This window comes from Podarcis gaigeae, assembly GCF_964106915.1.
Source record: "Podarcis gaigeae genome assembly, chromosome: 7".
Classification (NCBI taxonomy): domain Eukaryota; kingdom Metazoa; phylum Chordata; class Lepidosauria; order Squamata; family Lacertidae; genus Podarcis; species Podarcis gaigeae.
The window spans coordinates 36,382,184-36,406,353 of NC_139683.1; the positions used below are offsets into that span (position 1 = coordinate 36,382,184).

General features: G+C 43.3%; 1 protein-coding gene across 5 annotated transcripts in view; it reads left to right on the forward strand.

The window, feature by feature from the left end:
* The window catches only part of ASPH (aspartate beta-hydroxylase), a 97,003-nt gene that overhangs the window by 69,246 nt on the left and 3,587 nt on the right, over window positions 1-24,170 (forward strand). For 4 of the 5 annotated variants that reach the window (XM_083747715.1, XM_083747724.1, XM_083747725.1 and 1 more), the window contains 7 exons: window positions 879-1,015; window positions 4,927-5,025; window positions 6,239-6,328; window positions 8,000-8,137; window positions 19,951-20,086; window positions 21,698-21,789; window positions 22,713-22,846. In XM_083747715.1, coding sequence (XP_083603841.1) covers window positions 879-1,015; window positions 4,927-5,025; window positions 6,239-6,328; window positions 8,000-8,137; window positions 19,951-20,086; window positions 21,698-21,789; window positions 22,713-22,846 — 826 coding nt within the window. Of the gene's footprint in view, window positions 1-878; window positions 1,016-4,926; window positions 5,026-6,238; window positions 6,329-7,999; window positions 8,138-8,813; window positions 10,995-19,950; window positions 20,087-21,697; window positions 21,790-22,712; window positions 22,847-24,170 lie in introns of those variants that run through there. The other variant, XM_083747726.1, reaches the window with a different exon arrangement.

Sequence of the window (24,170 nt, forward strand, 5' to 3'; positions counted from 1 at the left end):
TGAAGCATATGTAACCCGAGATACCACTGTATACAGCTTCACAGAGTCAAATCATATTGCACAGACCACAGATATGCTTGTACAAAAACACCCAAAACCCTGTGTACATCACTGCATTTGTGTTTTAAACTGTTGGTCTCTTTCCAGTCACATTAAATCACAGGCGTGACTTGAAATGAACAGAAGTAGATAGAAACAGGTGTATCCCAGATTCATGGAAAGGACAAATGTTAAGCAAATATTGTGAGCAACTGTCTTCCTCTGAGCCAGGAAGTCTGAACATCCCCCCCCCCCCACTTAAATTAATTGCAGTTTATTTATATCCTTAATTAATGTAGTTGAAAAATAGCAGCAGCTTTAAACGTGCACTTTAAAGAACTGGAGATTAATTGCTGGCATATCTATCCACGCTGTGAACCCCCTTATTACCACTGTCCAATGAAAGCTGTGATATGAGGAATGCCACAGTTGTCCACAAGAGGTCTCCATAAGACTGACTGATACAACCCACCAGCTTGCTTTCCTAAGGCATAACTGTTAAAATTAGTAGTAAAAGAGATCAGTGAGAAAAATACTCATATATTTTTATGTGCATATTTACATTTTGTGTTATCGGTCTTTAGTAATGTACACTTTTTATATATTTAATCACCTGAGCCCGTTTAACAGCTGAACATACTGTATTGCAGGCATGAGCAACATAATGCTCTCCAGATGTTGCTGGACTCCCATCAACCTCAGTCAGGATGGCCAATAGGCAGAGATGATGGGAGTCCAACCACATCTGGACGGCACTGGATTGGCTACCTCCTCTGCTATATCCCAGACTACTCCTACTTGTAACCAAGCTGTTGTTGTTTTTTGTCCAATTCAATTAGGTCGCATGAGAGGCTCCTTGGTTACACTGCAAAAACTTGTTAGCCTGTTTCCCAATGATACTTCATTCAAGAACAATCTAGGAGTGGGTTACCTTTTGATTGGCGACAACAGCAATGCCAAGAGGGTTTATGAGGAGGTGAGCTTCTATTAAGAATATGTAAACTTTTTTTTAAAAGTACCACAGGTTGATCAAGGCTTAAGAACATTACAATTTTGAAAACAATAAAAGTATGCATCTGCCTCTTTATAGCATAGGTGGTGAACCAGTAGGCTGAAAGGTGATTGCAGCAGCCCTACCAGCCCACAGCAAAATCAGACACATCTCCCTCTGCAAAGGCTCCATTGCTGGGTGGTCTTACCAGAAAGGAACCAGGAAGGAGCATTCTGTGCTGTTTCCTTATAGTAACGATTCCCAGCAAGAGGGAGTATGACTTTGCAAATTATGCAGATGGGGGCTTTCTTTTCCATTGTGCTGGTTGGGCCTGAACTTCTTCTCATTACCCAGGGCTGCAGTGGCAGAATCTGTACATCACAGTCCTGGGCTGAGAGGAAAACCTCTTCATGCAGCCCAACACTGTGATGGACAAATCAGCCCATGTCAGGGATGAGCTGAGGAGAGAGGTTTAAACTTCCCTGCCCTGCCTAGTGATGGAATTTCGAAGCCCTGTGGTGAGGATGAGTGTGTGCTCAGAGTGTGTGTTTTGTATGTGGTGCGAGTATGATAGGTGTTGGCAACACCTACCACAGGCAGGCAGTCCTTGGATTAGTTGACTATCAGGGTAGCCCTTCAGCCGAAAAAGGGTAGCCACCCCTGCCTTTTAGGCATGGTACCCTCATTTTGACCAGTCCAAACACTGCAAATGTTTCCTCTTACGGTTGCACTAAAGTGTGCATTGACTATGTGTGGTTTCCCTGTTGTGTAGCTTCTTGTTCAAACTCCAAGATACTTGCCTTTTCCTCTTCTAATTCTTCATTCCTTCACATGAGAAAACTTGGCCTACTAAAAAGCATGTGAACAGGATTGTACCATGACTCTAGGTCCTGCTTGGACTTCTGCAATGTGCTCTACGTGGGGCTACCTTTGAAGGTGACCCGGAAACTGCAATTAATCCAGAATGCGGCAGCTAGACTGGTGACTGGGAGTGGCCACCGGGACACATAACACCAGTCCTGAGAGATCTGCATTGGCTCCCAGTATGTTTCCGAGCACAATTCAGAGTGTTGGTGCTGACCTTTAAAGCCCTAAACGGCCTCAGTCTTGTATACCTGAAGGAGCGTTTCCACCCCCATCGTTCAGCGCGGACACTGAGATCCAGCGCTGAGGGCCTTCTGGCAGTTCCCTCATTGCGAGAAGTGAGGTTACAGGGAACCAGGCAGAGGGCCTTCTCGGTAGCGGCACCTACCCTGTGGAACACCCTCCCTTCAGATGTGAAGGAAATAAGCAGCTGTCCTATCTTTAAAAGACATCTGAAGGCAGCCCTGTTTAGGGAAGTTTTTAATATTTAATGCTGTATTGTTTTTAACACTTGATTGGGAGCCACCCAGAGTAGCTGGGGAAACTCAGCCAGATGGGCAAGGTATAAATAATTTATTTTTATTTATTATTATTATTATTATTATTATTATTATTATTATTATTATTGGTAGACATTCAAATCTGACTGTATGATAATGCCACTGAAGGCAACTGAACCTCATTGAAAGTGAGAGCATTGCTTCCTGAAGCAGTCACTTACATAATTCCAGCAGTTGTACATCAATTTAAAAGCATATCTCATTTACAAAATGCTCAAAGATGTTACATTTTAAAAGTTAAAGAATACATGTGAAATGGACTGATGAAGAAACAAAGTTAGGTATCCCAGTCGGAGTATCATAACTCATTTCAAGTTTAAATATAAAGTATAAAGTAGCTAGTTCTGTACCCTATAAAATAGGGATGAGGAATGTGTGGTGCTTTGGATGTTGTTCACTCCAACTCCTGTCGTTTTCTTTGCCATGCTGATTGGGGCTGATGGGTCTTGGCACCAAACAACTTCTGGAGGACCTCAGGTTCTCCACTGCTGTTATGAATAGAGTCTTGAAATCTGACTAGAGGCCTTGCAATGTGGTTGAAGACCCATGAAGCACCGTCTGCTGATGCCCAACGAGAATCAGAAAATCCCTGCACCCTCTCTTCAGCTCCCTTCTGTTGGCAAAAGGGTAGCACTAGAATGCGAAGTTGTGGGTCAGCAGTAGGAATAACTTCTAGGAAATCTCTGTGTTCATGGTTGACCTAAATTCTGTTCTCAGCAGTTTGGTCATGTTGAATCTTTTTTCATATTTTCCCTGCCACACACACCTTCAGCAATGAACCTAAACAGTGAACTTTGAATCAAAGAATTTTATTCCTATAGCTGGAATTCAACCCGATGGGAAACTTGTCCATTCTTGGCGAACAATTTTTTAAAGATCTTCCATTGTATCACAGCTTGAAGGCAGTGTCAAGAAAGGGATAGCATTTCATTTTTCTCCGATTAGCTATTTCCCCTTTGAATCTAGTAGTCTGGCACTGAGACACAATACATTAAATATAGGCTTTGTAAAAATCAAAGCTGCTTTTGTTTTCAAAGCGTAATAGATCTTGGTTTAACTTTCTTCAAGGGATTTCTCTAGTTCAAGAAATTTGAAGGCAAACACTCTGTCTCCCAATTTGTGCCACAGATAGACGAGTGTTTTGAGGTCAGTCCTGAACTCTGCATTAATTATAGTTAAATGGCTGAAGGAGACACAGTAGCAGGAAGAATTCCCTTCCTTCTCTGCTCCCACAGTTCTGTGTACAGTGGTACCTCAGGTTAAGTACTTAATTCATTCCGGAGGTCCTTTCTTAACCTTAAACTGTTCTTAACTTGAAGCACCACTTTAGCTAATGGGGCCTCCTGCTGCTGCTGCTGCTGCGCCGCCGCACGATTTCTGTTCTCATCTTGAAGCAAAGTTCTTAATCCGAGGTACTATTTCTGGGTTAACGGAGCCTGTAACCTGAAGCATATGTAACCTGAGGTACTACTGTACTAATTAAACATTCTTTTCATAAAAATCCATTGTGCAAATGTCAAAGCTGATGTTTGGTATGTTGTTTAAAAATGAAGGCCATACCATGAATATCAGCACAGCTTCTTGTCCATGGCTGAGGATGGAACGGCACCTTACATGCCACATGGAAGTATTGCCAAAAATGGCTCCCCTCCTGTTTGAGTTTTCCCCCTCTGCTCCATAACATTTAGGCTCACTTAACCCAGCAGGTGCCCGCCACATTTTTTTTTTAACTACAACTCCCATCCGCCTTGGCTATTGACCATGTTGTCTGGGACTGATGGGAGTTCTAGTCCAAAATATCAAAGGGGGGCACCAAATTGGGGAAGACTGATTCAGTCTATATCATGATATCACCAAGTTGTGAGTTTACCTGCCTTTAGCAATGGGAGCCAATAATGTGGAGTGAGACATGAAGTCTCATGACTTGATAAAAACACATCACACGGTATGTTCCTTATTTTCTTATTTCTTTCCTTCCTTCATTATTTCATCTTTCTCTTCTCCTGTCTCCTAATTTATCCCTTCTCTATCTCCTTTTCTCTTTCTCTTTTCTTTTTCTTTTTAGTTTTTGGTTTTATTTAGATTAACATTTTAATTTTGATAAAAAATATAATAAATAATATTTGTGTTCCTTTTTCCAAACTCTAATAAAAAAAAATTTTAATGCAATTTTGAAGCATCTCCATGTGACACTCAATATGTAATTCCAGCCTATATGACTGTGCTGAATTAGTCCAAGAAGTCTGCTGCATGACCTTGCAGGCAAGAGAAAAGGCAGGGACAATTCCAATTAGACATACATGTTCAATAATGCATAGTCAAAACCCTTAGCCAGTGGTCTGCTTGTGGACTACTAATGGAAATAAATCCTTATTTTGAGCCAAGAACTAATATATAGCTATGTCTCTGTAAACAATTCAAAATCACTGCAGAGGTAAAGCCCTAATTATTTTTTGTTTTGCTTTTTCACAGGTTTTGAGCCTGGCTCCTAATGACGGCTTTGCTAAAGTGCATTATGGCTTCATCCTGAAGGCAGAGAACAAGATTGCAGAAAGCATTCCCTATTTAAAAGTAATATTTACATTAGGTTCTCCTTCTTTTGGAAAGCATAATAAATGGAGGAAATTATATGTGAAGGGTCAAAATTGTACTATTTAATATTAGAGGGTCATGAAAACCTCCTTTCCCCATATGAACTGACCCAGATCCTGTGATCACCATCTGAGGCCCTTTTTCATGTGCCTCCTCCACGAGAGGTTCAGAAGGTGGCAACACGAGAATGGGCCTTTTCTGCAGTGACTCTCCACTTGCAAAATGCTTTCCCCAGGGCACCAGGTTCCTTTGCTACTTATCTTTAGGCACAAACAGGCAAAAACAGTCCTCTTCCTCCCATATCTTTGGCTAATTAAACAGTCAATGGACTTTTTAACTGCTGGGGGTCTTGGGGTTTTTTGTTACAAAAATGGTATACATTTTTGTGTTTTTTATTTTGTAAACTGCCCAGTGATGAATGGTGGTATAGGATGATGATGGTTATTGTTATTACTACTACTACTGCTATCACTACTATGTTGATCCATCCCCTGGATGCAAGCATGGGGCTTCAGGTCAGTTATTTAGCACTGCAACTTACTCCCTGCCCTCTGAGAGCCAGTTCACACAACCACGTTTGAGATGGTTCTTCTGAAGCAAGTTCCCATGTAGAGACATTTTCACAAGTCCATATAATCATGTGAACATTTGTGGGAGAAACACACCATGGCCACTCTCCACCCCATTAGAAATAGTAGAGTTGGCACACAATAGCAGAGAAGACATGGGGAAAAGAGGGTGATAGATAATTGATTATGCATCCTTTGAAGGAACAGAAAGCGTGTACACTATAATACATTATAGGAAGTTTAAGATAATATATCTTTGAGAAAGAATTATATAAATACAAGTGTCCTATATAGTAGTAATTGACTTACTGTCTGCATGTGGGCCTTTAGGCAGCCCAAATGACAGTACAATTTAATGTATAAGCAGCCTTGGGGGATCCTTAAAGTTTTCAGAAGTACAATAAATCTTTATGGTGGGGGAGACTCAAAACAGCTTGATGGAAATGGAATGATGGAAGAATTGAAAGCTGGGGAAATGGAATAGAGTTTCCTAGTAAAAGGCATAGCTGGCTCAAATCCTGAATAGCAGCCATCCACGCTACTACATTTTGTTAGCTGTGGAACTGAAAAGCGTTTTTAAAACACAAAAATGAATAACTGGCATTCTTTTCTGATCCCTCTAGGAAGGTCTAGAATCAGGAGACCCAGGCACTGACGACGGGCGCTTTTATTTCCATTTGGGTGATGCCATGCAGAGAGTTGGAAACAAAGAGGTAGAGTTTAATGGAGGTTCAATGAGTTTCATCTGAAAAGGCAAATAAGATCTGAGTTGACTTTGGCCCTAATGTGTCCAGAGTGTGAGATTGGTCAGGAACCTGAAGCAGGAAGCACAGCAAAGAGCCAAACTCCAAATGTCATTAGAGGCTATGATGAAATTGCAGGTTGTTAAGCAGACAGAAAGGTTCAAGGGAAGACTTGGAAATAAATAGGGCTGTGGTCTTAGTCAAACCAATTAGAAGAAGCTGACTCTACCTAGGGAACAAGAGCAGGGTATACCGTATTTTTTGCTCTATAAGACTCACTTTTTCCCTCCTAAAAAGTAAGGGGAAATGTGTGTGCGTCTTATGGAGCGAATGCAGGCTGCACAGCTATCCCAGAAGCCAGAACAACAAAAGGGATTGCTGCTTTCACTGTGCAGCGATCCCTCTTGCTGTTCTGGCTTCTGAGATTCAGAATATTTCCCTTTTTTCCTCCTCCAAAAACTAGGTGTGTCTTATGGTCTGGTGCATCTTATAGAGCGAAAAATACGGTAAATCCAATTCAGTTTTTGCATTAATTCACACAGCCAAAATTCCTAAAGCTTTTTACGTGGACCATAACAAAAGGCTGAATGGTCGGAGGCACCATGCATAAAGAAGTGGGAAATTCCCCATGCAGTGGTGTCTTTGAGATGGCATTACACTGGGTGAAATCCAATATAAGCTATGTTTATTTATGAATACACTTAGCTAGATCACACCAAACTGCTTCCTAGTTACTGATGTTTAAGTAGGATTCCCCCACCTCATTTCTTCTGTAAGGAAGTGCATAGAAATGGCTACAGAGAAGAAGCTTAGTTAATTGCTCCCCTTTTCCCCCCTACTTCTAGCAGCATTGCTGCAAAGACAGATTAAAACCTGTTTCTCTGTACCTCCGTGTCTTTAGAGTCCAGTATATTGAGTTCCTTTCTTTCTGATGTAGTTGAGCGGCTTACTGGTTATAGGATTGTGGATTGACATTAGGGACAAAATTTTAAAGAAAACTTTCAGCATATACTTTTTGATTAATTTCTGCACTTCTGCTTATTTACTGAAGTAGGGATGAGGAATCAGATTCAGCTGCAAGGCCAGACCCTGGCATCCCACAACTCTCGTGGGCCACTGTGGGCGTGGTTTTGCAAAATGGCCTCACCACTTAACTGCCAATACTGGTAGTTCCCTGCAGATATTATCCACGGAAGGCAGATAGATTTTTTTTTTTTACAGGAGGTGTCAAGAGAACACTGTATGCTGGTAGAGAAGATGTCTTTGTTTTTTGTGTTTTTTGTGTTTTATTGCAAGATGGGCAGAACTGGAGCAGCATCCTAGTAGGAATTTCTATAGGCACATTCATATTCCACGTGGATGGTGGATATGCTTGAGTGCCGCTGAATTATTTGGTGCTGCAGGTTTTCATGGAAAAGATCTTAAATTGTTTGTATCCACCTCTGTTCTCTTTTCCCAAATCACTGCATCTCAGCTGGTTATTTGTGATGATGCTATAGGGGAACAATCACTAAGCAGGCTGATAGCATCATTAGCATGCACAGAGGAATTTGCTAGCATATGATATTTGTTATTGATTTATCCTTTTCTGCTGAAGTGTGACTAATGTAAATGAGCTGTTAACAAATTAAAATCTTCTAGGCATACAAGTGGTATGAACTTGGGCACCAGCGGGGTCACTTTGCATCTGTCTGGCAGCGCTCTCTCTACAATGTCAAGGGTTTAAAGGCTCAGCCATGGTGGACAGCAAAGGAAACAGGTTATACGGACCTGGTCAAGGTGAGCAGTATGCCATCTTTTACTTTATAGATTGTTATCAGCAGAAATTTCTGCATATTGCATGATGCCAAAAAGAAAACTGAAATTATTTGCAAGCACAATGCATACATAGAAAAATGCAAGAGGGAAAATATAGGAGATAACAATACAAAATAATAATAATCAGGATAAAAATCTACATTTCATTAATTCTCCTATATAATTTTTTGTCTGAAGTAGATTCCACAGCTGCAGTTCTCTGAATACATACCGGGAATTAAATCTCATTAAACACAGTGGGGCTTACTTCTCAGTAAGCATGCATAAGATCAGACTTCAGCAAATAGAACAATATGCTGCTTTGCTCCTTGTGACTGACATCTAAGCTTGGTTCCAGACTTGAGTCATACTTAGAGTAGACCAAGTGAAATCAGCAGGACCTAAGTAAGTCATGTGACTAACTTGATTTCAGTGGGAGCCATAGTCCATTGTGCCACATTCCTTCTTCTGCTAAGGGAATGAGTTGTGGAAGTGAGCGAACACAAAAAAATGTACATGCTGGACCACTTGAGTTTTTATGGCCATAGTAAGTCTGTAATTTACACTAATTACTGGGAGGCAAGCCTTAAATTGCTGAATGTTGTAATTAGTGGATAACATGCCAGTTTGCTTTCCCTTGTGCTCTCATAGCTCTTAGAGGCTTCACTGGGACGTTTAATTGCAGAAGGTAGACAACATCAGGCCAACTGAATAAATACAAAATTCAGACAACAGAGAAGAAACTCATCACTGTTTGTAGCCCTTGAGATAGACAGCTAAATTATTTATAATCACTATTCTCTGCTATTGTTAAAATACAATTTAGACTCTGTTATTAAATCATCAATTATTGTTCTTTTTTCAAAACGTCAGTGAGATTTCCATTTCTAGAACAGATTATAGAGGAACTTTAGAGGCTGCCATCTATTTTAATTGTTTGATTTTTTCCTTAATGTTCCATGCTAATAAGAAGAAGACTTATACTCCCTCCCCATTTTAACAGGATCACACACATTATTAAATTTTGTTGTCCCTGTAAAAGGCTAAAACATCTGGTTTTTCTGAACATGCTTTAATGTTAGTATGGATAATGTTCCCTAACAAGAAATGTTCTCTAGCATGAATATCCTCATTCATTTTGACCATCAGCACGCTTTCTTGTGGGAAAGCCCTGTTGAAATCAATGGTCCGTAGGGTAAGTTTGCACACTCAAAGCTCAGGTGGGCTTCTTAAATCTGCATCCCACGATGGAATAGTCTGGCTGTTTTGGAGACTAAATGAACCTTGATTTATTTATTTTTGTTCCCCCCGAGAGAGCTAATGCTTGTGTTTGGCCATAAGGTGCTACATCTAGTCGCACCTAGTGGCACAATGTAATCATGACTAGTTACAGGATGCCAGTCAGAAAAGGGGAAAGACACCCACATGTTCTCATTCAGACACAGATCATGAAACAGAACCCATGGGTGCCTGCTTCCAAGCTGTAGGTTCATAAGCATGCATATTCCAAGATGCTCATTATCAACCTTTTCTTTCCCAAGAAATATTTATAAGACTAATGCACCTGCCTTATTCAAGAAGCAGCACACAGACCTGAAAATAACTCAGTTTCAGAGCAGCAGACATAATCCTATTTCTTTGGAAGTGATTCATTTTTGTTCACTTGTACCCACATATATTTATAGGTACACACAGAGAGTATGAAATTCTTGCACTGTCTGGAAAAGATCTGAGCTACCTTAAAATACTTGATGTTTTGAATCTTCACAGTTTTTTTATTTGCTAACAAATATATCCAAAACTTCTAGAAGCAGAAATCCCCACAGAGGTAACAAAAACATTGTCTTGGATCAAGGAAACTTTAAAGAGCCATTTTCCACTCCCACCTGCTCCCTTTTGCTCCCATTGTGGGTATGTTAACTTTTTGTAGACATACTTTTGAACACTTGGGTCCATTACATGCAAAACTTACATAGACAAAGACACAAAGCATTGAAGTACTTGGAAGATTTTTTTTAAAAAAACATCAGTATATCATTTTCACAAAGACAGACCAACTGCGTGTGGGGGCACTTTCTTCTTTCGTTGCTGATTTTGGTAACTTAGTTTGAGCCAGGTGGGGTCTCATTGTCCAAATTCCATCTCCCCAAGTCTTCATGTTTGTAATTTTCTATTAGTTTGTATATGCACCCCCAAAAAATCTTTCTGGAGAAAGTACCAAATAATGCCTTACATCTCCCACCTCAGATTTAATTTTAAATGAGGGAATTGGACATTATCTTCAGGTATCCTGGTATTCTTTCCAATGTCGCTTATTTCATGTTGTTCTATTTTTAGTAAGAAGAGCAAAAAGCTTTTCTCCATGTGGAATCACAGCCGTGTAATCAGTCTAGCTAATATTTGCTAACTATAAAAAACAGAAACCTGAGTGAGATGCATGAAGCATCATGATGAAGCAGTGCAGTGATATGGTACTAGAGGGGCTGTTCCTTGGGTAATACTGTCAACTGATGTTTATCTGTGCTGTTTTGTATGCATAACAGCCTATGCTTCTGCTGATGCACGTATATATTTTGCTCTAATTGGTGTTATGTTTTAGATGCCTGAAGTAGCTTGCACAGTTGGAAGTTTGCCTAAGGAATTAGAAATATAAGTTGTGAAGACATATGAGAAGAACATTTGTAGTCCTCATGCTTCCATGTTAATGCTGTATAAAATTATTTCAATATTTGAAAAAAGGTAATTCTAGTAATGAGCTGTGTTTTTGCTGCAAGCGAAAAGTGCCATAACGTTCTCAGGAGAGTAGTAACAAGCTTAATAAAGACAGCTGTTTCAGTCATTTGTGCTTCTATTCCTTCTTACTTATTAAAACTGAGAAATCCGGACAAGTTTTCTCTCTGAAGCCCATGCAATCCAAATTTGTGAATTTGTTTGCAGAAAAGGTGCTCAAAACAAACTGACTTGGCAGCCTTTGACCTTATGTACAGTGCAAAGTATTTGTCTTATTCATATTCAGTCTATTCAGTGTTGAGCCCGGTTTATAGACTAATGTTAAAAATGTATTTAAATGTGTGTCTGTCCTATTTGTATGTAAATCTGGCTATGGAGTGTAAGATTCAAAGCATTGAAGAGGCATAACAGTGCTGACCCTTCCTTGAAGCTCCCACACTCACTTCCAATTGCTTTCTTCCCAGCTGGCCCAACGTCCAGTATCAAAGCTCACTTTGGAGCAAAGTGATTCGAAGGATGGACTTTGAGACTAGCAGTGGTGGATTCATCACTCCATGATCATGTGCCTGTTTGGTCTTCTGAATCACATTATCCATGCTAGCTTTCCATCTAAATAGGGTGGGTCTGTGTTTGGAAACACAGTTTTGCTCACATCACCTGTTTTTTCTGTCTCCATTTAACATCATGGAAGTTAATATTGCTTAATTGGGGCTTAGGCACAGACTAGATGCCATGGTTTGCACATGATGGGCCCTTACGTGCTTGATTTCTGTTTATTAAATAGTAGTTGCAGAGGGACAAGGATTATTCCTTTCATGGTCCTAAGCCAGATCACTCCTCCCAAGCTATTTAGTAAAACAAACAAACAAAAATAATCCAAAATGCAAGGAAGAAGCATGGGCATACCATGCTGTCTAGTTTGGCTTTTGACTATGGTTACTGTTTAGCCAAGACTAAACCATTTCACCTTTGCTTCAGTTCAGGTATATCTGACAGTACTGGGGAGTGTGTTCTGAGAATAATCAACTTGAACCCACTTTGCCCCACATTCAAGAGATACATGTCCCAGCCCCAGTGTGCTGTGCATGCCTGCTCCACTTCTGACCAAGCCCCACTGATGTGCTGATGTGAAGAGAAATGCTGCCTTTTACTTTGCCCAAAATGATATGTAAATAGCAAAGTTTTCAGCCACCCCTCACAGCAGCATTGGAGTGGGGAGAGCTGGAAATGCTGGTTTTGTTTGTGTGTGTGTGTGTGTGTGTATGTGTGTGTGTGTGTGTATTTGTAATATATTTGTATACACACATACCTACGCCACACCCAGCACTATCATGCAGCTCTCAGAAAGGTAGCTGACTGTCAGGGAACTGCCATCGGAGGGACAGGTGGTGGACAGGCTCCAGGAGAATAGGAGAGAATCTGCAGCAGAGGAAGGAACCAGCAGGAGGAGTGCAGGAGTCACAGCGGAGGGGAGGCTCTGGGATACTTCTAGTGAGAATAGCGAAGAGGTAACAAGACCCCCGTTAGGAACTCCCACCCTTCGCCGGAAACTGTCACGCAGAGAGTCACGAAGGCGCATGTCCGTCAAACAGCTTTTATGTTGGCGTAAATTCCGTAGACGCCCACTGTCAGATTCTACCAGCGACTGACGGAGTCATGCTTTGGGGGCTCCGTTAGTGCCTCGGTTTGGATGACCAGCCAAACCCCAGAGGGATCAAGCTTTTACGCACAAGCAGCTCACTATCCCATCACAGCAATCTGACAGTCTTTGAAAGCAGCTTGTGCAAGCAGAGGGCATCATGAGCGAACCAGCCGGAACCGGAGGAGCAGGAGCTGGAGCTGGAGCAGGTCCAAGCCTGGAAGAAAGGTACAGGGCGTTGGAGGTCCAGCTGGCGCTGCAAACGGCGAGGCTCGAGGAGAGGAGGGCTCAAGATGCGGATAAAGGGAAAACCACCCCACTTGCCAGACGGGTGCCTGGATTGGTGCAGAAATTTGGGGGGGATCCCAGGAACTATCAAGCCTTTAGGACAGAGATGCAATATGCTCTCAATCTACTGTTTGATGACTTCCCCGATGAGAACTCTAGAGTGGCGTACGTGATTGGCCATCTAGAGGGAGGGGCGAAGGACTGGGTTCGGCCCCTGATGGCAGCCAATAAATCTTAAAGGACACTATGAAGTTTTTTCGCGCCATGGACTTGATGTTTTCCAGCGAGATCGAGCAGGGGGTGGTGCGCAGACAGTTAATGGCGTGTAAACAGGGGAGCCGATCTGTACGTGAGTACTGGACTGAGTTCACCATGCTGATTCATAGACTAGGGTGGGACCTTGCTAGTGAACCTATTCAAATGCTGTTTGAAGAAGGTCTCTCTCCGGCAGTGAAAGATGAACTTTCCCGGGCGCCTAGGGCGGAGTCTATGGATCAGCTGACTAAATCAGCGCTGTCCATAGGAGCACGCCAGGAGGCTAGAGCTATGGAAAAGCGGGAAGGAAAGGGGGAACGTTGGAAGGACTTCCGCATTCCAGAGATTCCGAAGCAGCCTTTCCCGCCAGCAGAGCCGATGGAACTTGGAACAGCGTGCGCGCGCGCAGTTTCAAACACCAGTGAAGGGCGGAAGAAGGAGGGAAAGAGCGGCAAGAGATGCTATCTCTGCCAACAGCCAGGTCACTTTGCCAGAGTCTGTCCACAAAGGATGGAATGGCAAGGGATGGCGGGAACTGTTGGGGGGAAGGAGGAAGAAGAAATCACGGAGCAAGTAAAAGCCAACGCCTGGTTGCCAACATCAGGGCACAGCAGCCAGGCCAGGGAGTAGTGAATGTGCCCACGCCGGAACCTCCAAGACCAGCGCTTGTGATAGAGGTGTTGCTGGAACTGGCAAACAGACACCCACTGAAGATAAAAGCACTATTGGATTCAGGTAGCTCATGTAATTTCATGAGTAAGGAGTTTGCAGCTGAACACCAGATACAGACTATCCCATTAAGTAAGCCTTTGCAGGTTACCACGATTGATGGGAGGGAGCTGTTGGGAGGAGAAGTGAACCAACAAACTGTACCAATGATAATGAGGGTGGCAAGACACACAGAACTGATAGCGTTTAACGTAGCCACCTTGGGAGGAGCTCCTATTATCTTGGGAATGAGCTGGCTGGCACTACACGATCCGCTAGTAGGCTGGCATCAGAGAGTGGTTTCCTTTGGATCAGCACATTGCCTAGAACACTGCAAGGAGGGAGAGGCTCAGGCAGGGGCCAGGGCCACTCTAGCAGGGATGGAAGTGATGGACAAGGGGAGGGTGCCACCACAATACGCTGACTTGATTGACGTATTCAGCGAAAAAGAAGCAGATAAACTGCCCCCGCACAGACCCTTTGACTGTCAAATTAACTTACTCCCAGGAGCACAATTGCCAGTGGGCAAGCTGTATGCAATGTCAGACAGTGAGATGCAGGAGTTAAGGGAGTTCATTGACAAGAACCTCAAGCGAGGTTTCATCAGAGAGTCACGAGCGGTGGGGGGCAGCCCAGTGTTCTTTGTGGACAAAAAAAACACGGGCAAGCCCAGGCTTGTATGTGATTTCAGGGCCCTAAATGCAGTGTCAGAACCAGTGACTTTCCCTATGCCTAGAATTGATGACATTCTAACACGGGTGAGAAAAGGGAAAATTTTTACCAAGCTGGACCTTAGGGGGGCATATAACTTGATACGTGTGAGAAAGGGGGATGAGTGGAAGACCACTATGTTCACCCCCTTGGGGGCTTTTGAGTACCGGGTTATGCCTTTCGGATTACAAGCGGGCTCCGCCTGCTTTCAATCATTCATGAATCACGTCCTGGGGCCACTGCTCTACAAGAACTGCGTAGCGTTCTTAGATGACGTCCTGGTGTACTCAGAGAATGAGGAGCAGCATGTGCGAGATGTAAGAGAGGTACTGAGCAAGCTGCGAGAAAATCGGCTGTGGGTGAAACTGGAGAAGTGTCAGTTTCATACCAGGGAGGTGGAATTCCTGGGGTACCGGTTGTCTGACAAGGGATTGGCCATGGATCCCAGCAAGGTTCAAGCGGTACTGGAATGGAAAACACCAAAGACCAAGAAGGACGTGCAAAGGTTCCTGGGCTTCGGAAACTTCTATAGGAAGTTCATCAAAAACTTTGCCCATTTAACAGCGCCCATCACGGATTGTCTTAGTAGCAAAAAGAAATTTGTTTGGACGGAAGAAGCGCAGCGGGCGTTCGAACGTTTAAAGCAGGCGTTTGCGTCGGAAGAGCAACTTTTGCACGTGGATCTACAACAACCAATGAGAGTGGAGACTGACGTGTCAGACCGAGCGGTGGGGGCCATTCTTCTCCAGCCGGGAAAAGATACGTCTGAATGGAGACCGTGTGCATTCTTCTCGTGGAAGTTGAACAAATCTGAGAGGAACTACACAGTATACGACCGAGAACTGCTCGCCATTCATGAAGCATTCCGGAAATGGCGGCACTTGCTGATTGGGGCGCAGCACAAGGTTCAAGTCCGAACTGACCACAAAAATCTGGAATACTGGAGAACAGCCCGAGTGCTGAACCAGAGACAAGTGCGATGGGCCCAGGAGTTCTCCAAATTCCACTTTGAGATTCGTTACGTGCCCGGCTCCGAGAACGTGAGGGCGGACGCTCTTTCCAGGAAACCTGAGTACTTAGAGGGGGAGGGAGCGCCTGAGGCAAGGCATGTAATCCCTGAAGACCGCTGGGTGTGTGGGGCGGCATTGGTGGGGCAGAGGGAACTGATAGAGGGTACTGAGAATGATGAATACGCCCAAGAGAAACTCAGAGAGCTCAGGAGGACAGAGGAGAACACAGGGGGGTTTGAAGAAAAGAACGGGGCGTTGTATTACAAAGGGGCACTGTACATACCCGATGGGGAACTGAGGGGCAGAGTACTCAAGCAGTTGCATGACAGCCCCACAGCGGGACATTTTGGACAGCACAAAACCATGTGGTTGGTTACCAGGGAGTTTTGGTGGCCCAAGGTGAGGGAGGACGTACGGGAATATGTCAGGGGTTGCGACAGGTGCCAGCGAGCGAAAGGAGAGAGGGTGGCGCCAGCGGGGCTATTACAACCCTTACCCACGCCAGAAAGGCCATGGGAGGCAGTATCCATAGATTTTATGACGGACCTGCCAAAATCCAAAGGCAAAACAGCTGTCATGGTGATGGTAGATCTATTAACCAAGATGTGTCATTTTATAGCTTGTTCACATGCGGTCACAGCGGAGGAAACCGCCAAGTTGTTTGTAGAACATATTTTTAGGTTGCATGGCGCCCCCTTGAGGGTTTTGAGCGACAGAGGGAAACAATTTACTTCCAGGTTCTGGAGGAAACTTATGAGCTTACTGCACGTAGAACTCAATTTCTCAACTGCCCGGCACCCAGAAACAAATGGGCAAGCGGAAAGGGCAAACGGGATTTTACAACAATACCTGAGGTGTTATGTAAAAGACAGAGAAAATGATTGGGTGGATAAGTTACCTCTAGCAGAATTTGCCTACAACAACGCGGAGAACGTGTCCACAGGGATGAGTCCCTTTCTGGCAAATTATGGGTGTCACCCCTGGGCATTCCCAGGAGAGGGAGGGGAGAGGTGGAGCGTGCCGGCGGCGGAATATTTTTTTGAAGAGATGGAAGCGATCCACCGTCAGCTTCAACTTAACTTAGAGAAAGCCAAGGAAGAATATAAGAAGCAAGCAGACAGAAATAGGAGGGAAGGTGAAACTATAAGGGTGGGAGACCGGGTGTGGTTATCCACCCAAGGACTACCGTTCAAGGGCGGGAGTAAGAAATTGAGACCCAAAAGATTGGGACCCTTTGAGGTCATACAGCAGGTCAACCCAGTAGCATTCAAACTCAGGCTGCCCAGTCACATGAAATTACACCCAGTATTTCACAGGTCATTACTGTCGCCGTACCGAGAGGGACGTGAGTGGGGGGAGCGTGAGAGAGAGGCCACCCAAACGCCCGTGATAGAAGAGAGAGAGCGCGACATGAACGTGGCAGGAATCATTGATTCCAGGTGGAAGGAGAATCAGGTGGAATATCTGGTAGAATGGGAGGGGGAAGTAGAGTCGGAAAACACTTGGGTACCAGCAGAGGTAGTCAATGACGAGGTCTTAATAGAAACATTTCATCAGCGTTTCCCAAGAAAACCGCAACCCGTGGCACGATTTAGAAGGGAACACTTTGGGACCACCGATGAGGAAGGAGAGTTTGAAGGGTTCCCAGAGTCAGGGGTGGGTGAGGAAGCCGACTCCGACGAAGAAGAGGAAGACGGGGAGAGAGACGGTACGCCGTGGCTAGAAGTGTTTGAATCCTCGGACGACGAGGAGAGTTCCTTCAGGGGCTTTCCGCCCTCACCGCCAGTGGGAGAGGAGGCGGGAGGGGGTGAAGGGGGCCCTGGGGGGGAGGTGGATGTCAGGGAACTGCCATCGGAGGGACAGGTGGTGGACAGGCTCCAGGAGAATAGGAGAGAATCTGCAGCAGAGGAAGGAACCAGCAGGGGGAGTGCAGGAGTCACAGCGGAGGGGAGGCTCTGGGATACTTCTAGTGAGAATAGCGAAGAGGTAACAAGACCCCCGTTAGGAACTCCCACCCTTCGCCGGAAACTGTCACGCAGAGAGTCACGAAGGCGCATGTCCGTCAAACAGCTTTTATGTTGGCGTAAATTCCGTAGACGCCCACTGTCAGATTCTACCAGCGACTGACGGAGTCATGCTTTGGGGCTCCGTTAGTGCCTCGGTTTGGATGACCAGCCAAACCCCAGAGGGATCAAGCTTTTACGCACAAGCAGCTCACTATCCCATCACACTGACCATCAGTGAGGCGCACAGACTGGCAGCAGCTCCCCAAATTTCTCTGTGAGTGCTGTCTGGAGATGGTTCCTGAGAGCTTTTGCAAGTGAAGTATGTGCATTTTGTTTTCAGGTGTTCAGGCTAAATACTTGAAGATGGCTAGCTATTTCATTTATTTTACTTAAATTCCTTAGAAGTTCAAAGTGCCAACAATTCAAAAAAACAGTAATATAAAACAATCACACCTAATAATGAAATATTAGCATGAGAAACTAGGACCACAATAACAATTACAAGGCAGCCATCAGAATTAAAACATCATCATACCAAACATACCCCAGAGGAGGAAGTGTTCAGCCAAAGGCCACCCAAAACAGTTACACCCGAGGGAACCTGGCACAACTCTCTTGGCAAGGCAGTCCAGGATTCATCCTTATTGAATTGCAGCCCTGCACAGGCCATAAGAAAATCACTGTTCTTATCTGTGTTTCAGATAAGGAAAGCTTGCGTTTAACTTGAGTAAAGCTGTTCCCTGTGTTGGTGAATTGATATTCCCTTACCTGATCCTGTCAGCTTCTGTTCTGACATCCTATATTACATTATTATTGATTCAAGCAAATCAAGTGGTACCTTTGTCAGTCCTCAGTATATTGTTTAGATTACATACAGATCATTAAAAGTACCGTCAGTTTATTCTAGTGTCATCAGAAATATTGTTGGCAGCAAAAAGAAAGAAATAAGGCAGGTAACTTTGTACATTTTCCTAATAATGCTGCTTTGACATTTCGGAAGGATCACAGCAGTGCCATTCTTAGATAATAACCAACTAACTGGAAATGATTGATTAAACAATGTCCTATATTGTCAGTTTGCAAAGCAATCTGGAATGTCTTTGACCTGTGTGATTGAGTTAGTTACCATGCAGATTTCTTTCTACACTTGAGGGAGGCTCAATAATGGTGCACATATTTCACACAAATGAGGATACCTGAGCTTTCCCCAAGCTTTTCAGGGAATGAATCTCAAGTGACTGAAGAACTAGTATCCATGGAGAACTGAAATTCATATCTGTTGACCACCAGAGTTGACCATTCTGCATAAGAGAGACCATGATTCAGTTCCCTTTTTGCCGACACCTTGTTACATTGGGCATTGCCAGGTGCTGGTATCAGTCATTAACCACAATATATTTGCATTGCTCTTTGGAAATGAAAGCAGTGCCCAATTAATTGCATGGCACATAATCTGGCTTTGCAAGTGCCTCTGTGATGTTAAATAGCAAAAGAATTGCCTGGCAGACTGATGCACAAATTAAATCATTTAGGCAACAGAAGATAAAGATTCCGTTTTGCTGATGAAATTAAGTTGTAAATTAAGAGGATTAACTCTGCTTAACATCAATAAGTACATAGAGAATCTGTGGAAAGCTTTGTTTGGGAAAATGTGATGATGGCAAGTTCTATTGGTTGCTTGAGTTAAGTTTGTGGACTAAAAACAATGCCATTACCCTTTCTGTAGTGAATTCCTGTAATGCCATTAAACAGTATGTGGGCTAGATAGAGGTGGGAAGGCCTTGGGATCTCAACATTCGTTGAAGTCATATTGCTGTAGGAGTTACTCCTGCTTGATGCTTTAGCAGCAAATCAGAAATTTGAGGGAAGTTCCCTTGAAAAGAGGTGCTCCTCTAACTTTGCACCTTGGGCTATGGGAATGTTCTGCTCTCTCAACTTGTCTGGGGCCAACTCTTGCAACAGAGTGGAGTAAGGGAGGGAACACTGAGGATTTCACATGTCATTACAGACTTAAAAGACATGTGTACATTGTGCTGCATTTATTTCTGGAATTCAAAGTATTGTTCTCAATGCTCTGTTAGCTCTCTTGGTATTGAAAACTCTGGTGCGCTGTGACTGTGAAGATCAATACTCTTGTTAGCGCATAGTATTAAATGATCTGCTGAACACCCCCCTCGGCTAATCAAAAGCAAATTAAAGTGGAGGCCACTTTGGTAGGTGGCTGGGGATTATTGAAATTTTTATGATGCGAAGGTAATTGAAACTAAAACTACATGAATCGTTTTGTTTTAAACCCTGAACTGAATGGAAAATGGAAGATGGAAAGCTTGTTAACGATGCTAAATGCTTTCTTACTGCTGCTGTGTATTTTTAAGGTAAAAATAAATAAATCAGAATGCTCTTTAAATACTAAATTAATGTATTATTTGGTATTTTTTGCCTTTTCAGTCCTTAGAGAGAAACTGGAAGGTGATTCGAGATGAAGGACTTGCTGTGATGGATAAAGGAAAAGGGCTCTTTCTGCCTGAAGATGAGAACTTGCGGGAGAAAGGTGACTGGAGCCAGTTTACTCTCTGGCAGCAAGGTTGGTGAGCGCTAATTTCCCCCTCTCTCCGGTCACTCAGGTTCCATGCTGCAATTTTAATAAAAGCTGTCATTTTAATGGAAATGGGTTTGTTTCTGTGAAGTCAGACTGCAATAAAATGAAAATGCATGGCTGTTCTACAGCAAGTGCTGGATCCAATCAATTTGGGCAAGGTGGCCTCAGTGGGCCCACATCCTCCTTGACACTATCACCACTTTTTGTTCACTTGTCCTTTCTCTCTGTGACCAATACATTCAGCCTCACAAAGGGAGGGGATGAGGCAAGTGGAAGCTGCTTACCCTTCTCATTCCTGCCATTGCCCACTTTTGTGCGAAGACTGGGGGAAAGTAACTGACAGCAAAAAAGAGGAACAGCAAGTCCAGGAGGCACCCGAGACTTCCTGATACGAGGATCATGCTTGTCCACATGGCAGTAAAAAGTTAGAAATTGTCCTATGCATGTGACTGTTGTGACATTTTTATAGAGACATAAGAAGCAGTCTTCTTTTTCCCTTGTTCACTTCCTTTCCAGCAGAGTGATGTACTGTCAGGCTCGAGGGATTCTCTCCTCCCCCGGTAGCATCAAGGATCAAAGAAGAAACAAGAAAATTCATATTTGTGGTTTTATTCAGTAATCGTGGAGCAAGGAAAACAATCCAGTCCTTAACTCCATGGTGACATTGCTCACTCTGAGCCCATCCCCTTTCTCCAGCAACAGCCCGTGGCTCTATGGGAGGCTTCAGGAGGCAAATGTCCTTGAGCCCTTCGCTCTTGAATTCTAAGTGAGCAACGAGTACTCGGTGGTGGTGGAGCTTCTGTTCTCTCCAAGGAAGTCTCTGCTGGCATTTCTCCAACTCCCCCTCCTTCTCCTAAGTTCTCATAATTTGGCAGCTCTGCGTTCTGCTGTAATGCAATCCTATCTCCCTCTTCTCTTGAAACTACTGGAGAAGGAGGGGTGATCCCCCCCCACTACCCCTCCTCCTCCAAGGGAAGCAGAGGAGAAGGAGGAGGCGATTCCCAAACCTCTTCTTCAGTCCAATCCCTGACATGTACATAAGATCATTAGAAGATCGGGCCCAAGGCCCATCCAGTCCAACAACCTGCTGTTTGCACAGTGGCCAAACAGCCACCTGTGGGAGGCCTGCAAGCAAGACATGAGTGCAACAGAACTCTGCCCACCAGTCTTCCTGGTGTTGACACCCACCCACACACACACTCATGTAACTGAATCAGTTGAAACCTTTGTATACCAAGCTATTTAGATTTATAAGAAACTTGTACAGAATTTACAGAGATACTATGTTTTTGTCCTACTATGTTTTTTGTTCAAATTGTTAACAATGAAAAATGTACTGTGGATGGGCTTTCTCATAATTTGGAAGGCTTTTCCCATCAATCCCTCTTTGCGTGGAATCAATATTTGTTTTTGGAATTAGAAGGTCTGTGGACTTGTAATAGACTTAAATAAACTTATGAATTTTACAGAGAGAGAATTTTCAAGTGTTTGAATAACTTTGAAGGTTAACGAAGGAGAATTTAAACGTTGATTAATCTTTTGTTTTAAGAATTCAGATTCCTGGTGCTTAAGTTGTGGTTTTCCCCCTCCTTCTAGGAAGAAAAAATGAAAATGCATGCAAGAGTGTTCCCAAAACATGTGCCTTATTGGAACGATTTCCAGAGGCCACTGGATGCAGAAGAGGACAGGTACTAACTGACATAGAGGGGAAGAGAGAAGTGGAGTGGGGAGAGAGATGTTATAGGGAATGTTGAGTGTTTAATGTACATAACAGGCCATTGTGCATATTCCCCAGGCCTCATTGAGAATGTGCACATTATATTTTAGTGAAGAGGGGATTGTGCACATTTCCTGGTGGTTATGCATCTTAGGAAATGTGCATATTGTGGCTTAATTTTTAACATTCTCTTGCCATTATGCATAATTCCCAACAGGTCTTTGGGAATGTACATATATTGACTGCATTTTGTACGTTCCCAGGACAATATGCACATTATCTGATCTGTATGCATAGTCTCAAAGAAACCTGTCTTTTTTTCTATTTCTTGTTCAGAAGTGTGCAATCTACACTCCTCAGGTTGCTTCTGGCCCACTGCATGGCATCTACCTGGGTCACAACACTACTGATCACCTAAGTCCCCCCCCCCCATGTAGTTCTCCTTTCCACCACTCTCAGCTGTTTCCCAGTCAGCTGAGCAGCACAAGGGGGGTCATATAGAGATGCAAGTTTTAAACTTTCCTTCCCACTCCTACAATTCTGATAGAAATACAATCCCCACCCCTCGCCCCTTATTAAGTGTGCTCCTGCACACTGCAACAAACCATTTTTGGTGTGACCTGAGGGTGGGATTGTATTGGAGCTCTAAAGTAACTCTAGGAGATTCAGCTCTAATTAAAGCTCCTATCATGTGCTTTGGAGAAGTTAAAGAACCTTTATATCAAGGTTCCTGGACATAGTTATGAACAGGCTTGCTAACACAAGATGACATAGCAGTGCTGGCTTGTCAGCCTGAATTGGTTTGAACACAGTCCTATACTCTCTGCAAGTTAGAGTAAATGAACTGATTTTTTTTTTAAAAAAAAAAAACACAAATTATGCCTCTCTCTGCAGATCAAATATTCTGTCATGCACCCAGGGACTCATGTCTGGCCTCACACAGGGCCTACAAATTGTAGGCTGAGGATGCATCTAGGCTTGGTGATTCCAAAAGAAGGGTGCCAGATTCGGTGTGCTGAAGAAACAAGGTATCGCCCTCCTCCCCTATCCTCTGGTCTGGGGTTTATGGTGGGCAAGTTCATGTACTATAAGAGTGGGGACAGGAGCCAAAGGGGAAGAGCTCCCCAGCAAACAGAGTCAGTACTCTGTTTAGGGAAGCTTTTAATGTTTAATAGATTATTGTATTTTAATATTCTGTTGGAAGCCTCCCAGAGTGCCTGGGGAAACCCAGCCAGATGAACCTTAAGAATGGCTTCCCTCCTCAGCTCTTGGAAATGCTGATCCAGTTGTGTGTATGATTCTGAACTGCTGACCCGGTGTATGAAAATTGTGAAAAAGGCAAATTCCATCCTAGGGATTATTAGAAAAGGACTTGAAAACAAAGCTGCCAACATCATAATGCCATCACACAAATCTATGGTGCAACCACTTCTGGAATACAGTGTACAGTTCTGATCATCTCACCTCAAAAATTGTATGCTAGAGCTGGAAAAGGTTCAGAAAAGGGCAACCAAAGTGATCAATAGGAAGGAGTAGGACTTCAGTGGGATTTGTTCCCAGGAAAGTGAGCCTAAGATTGCAATTTAAGGCAGTATACAGGGAAAAATCTGAAAAAGCTAGTGTTGTTTTCCAGTCTGCCAATCATGCCAAAGCTGTTTTGGAACTGTTACTATTGTAGAAACCCAGTTAGTGGTTTTCGTGGGGTGGGATGGGAAGGGAATCACAAGTGCCAATCATCTTCCTAACATGTAAAAAAAAAAAAAACATTTTCTGGGGAATAGGCTTTACTATTTTGAAGGCAGGATTTTTTTGCAGCAATTAATAATGTGATTGCATCTACTTCCACCAGAAATTTTGGACACTTGCCAGCATATATCTAATTTAAATACTGCACCACACATGTCAGTTTGTGGCAGCCGTTAGCTCCTATTGACTAGTCATTGACAATAATATTTGTTTCCAGGAGTTTGAGCTGAGTTAGGTGCAAAGGGATGTTGCTCAGAAATTTGATAATGAGATTTTAATGAATGTTTAGTTTCTCCTAGTCATTGTTTGTCATTTCCATTCCAAGTTTTTACTTATTACAAAAGAGAAAGCCATTACACAATCATAATATATTACTGCAGAAAAGCCCTCCAAAAACCTTACCCAGCCCTTTTCCAGGGATAAACATGATCTAGATCAGATGCCGCAATTCAAAATGCAATATGAAATATGACAATACAAATAATTTAAACTTAATAAGCTGTCAAAGGAGAGTTCCGTATAATACAGGAGTGTCTAGTGGTAAGAGATGTGCATTAGTTGATGCAACCAACATAGCCCAGTGTTGACATAATCCTAATTGTACGA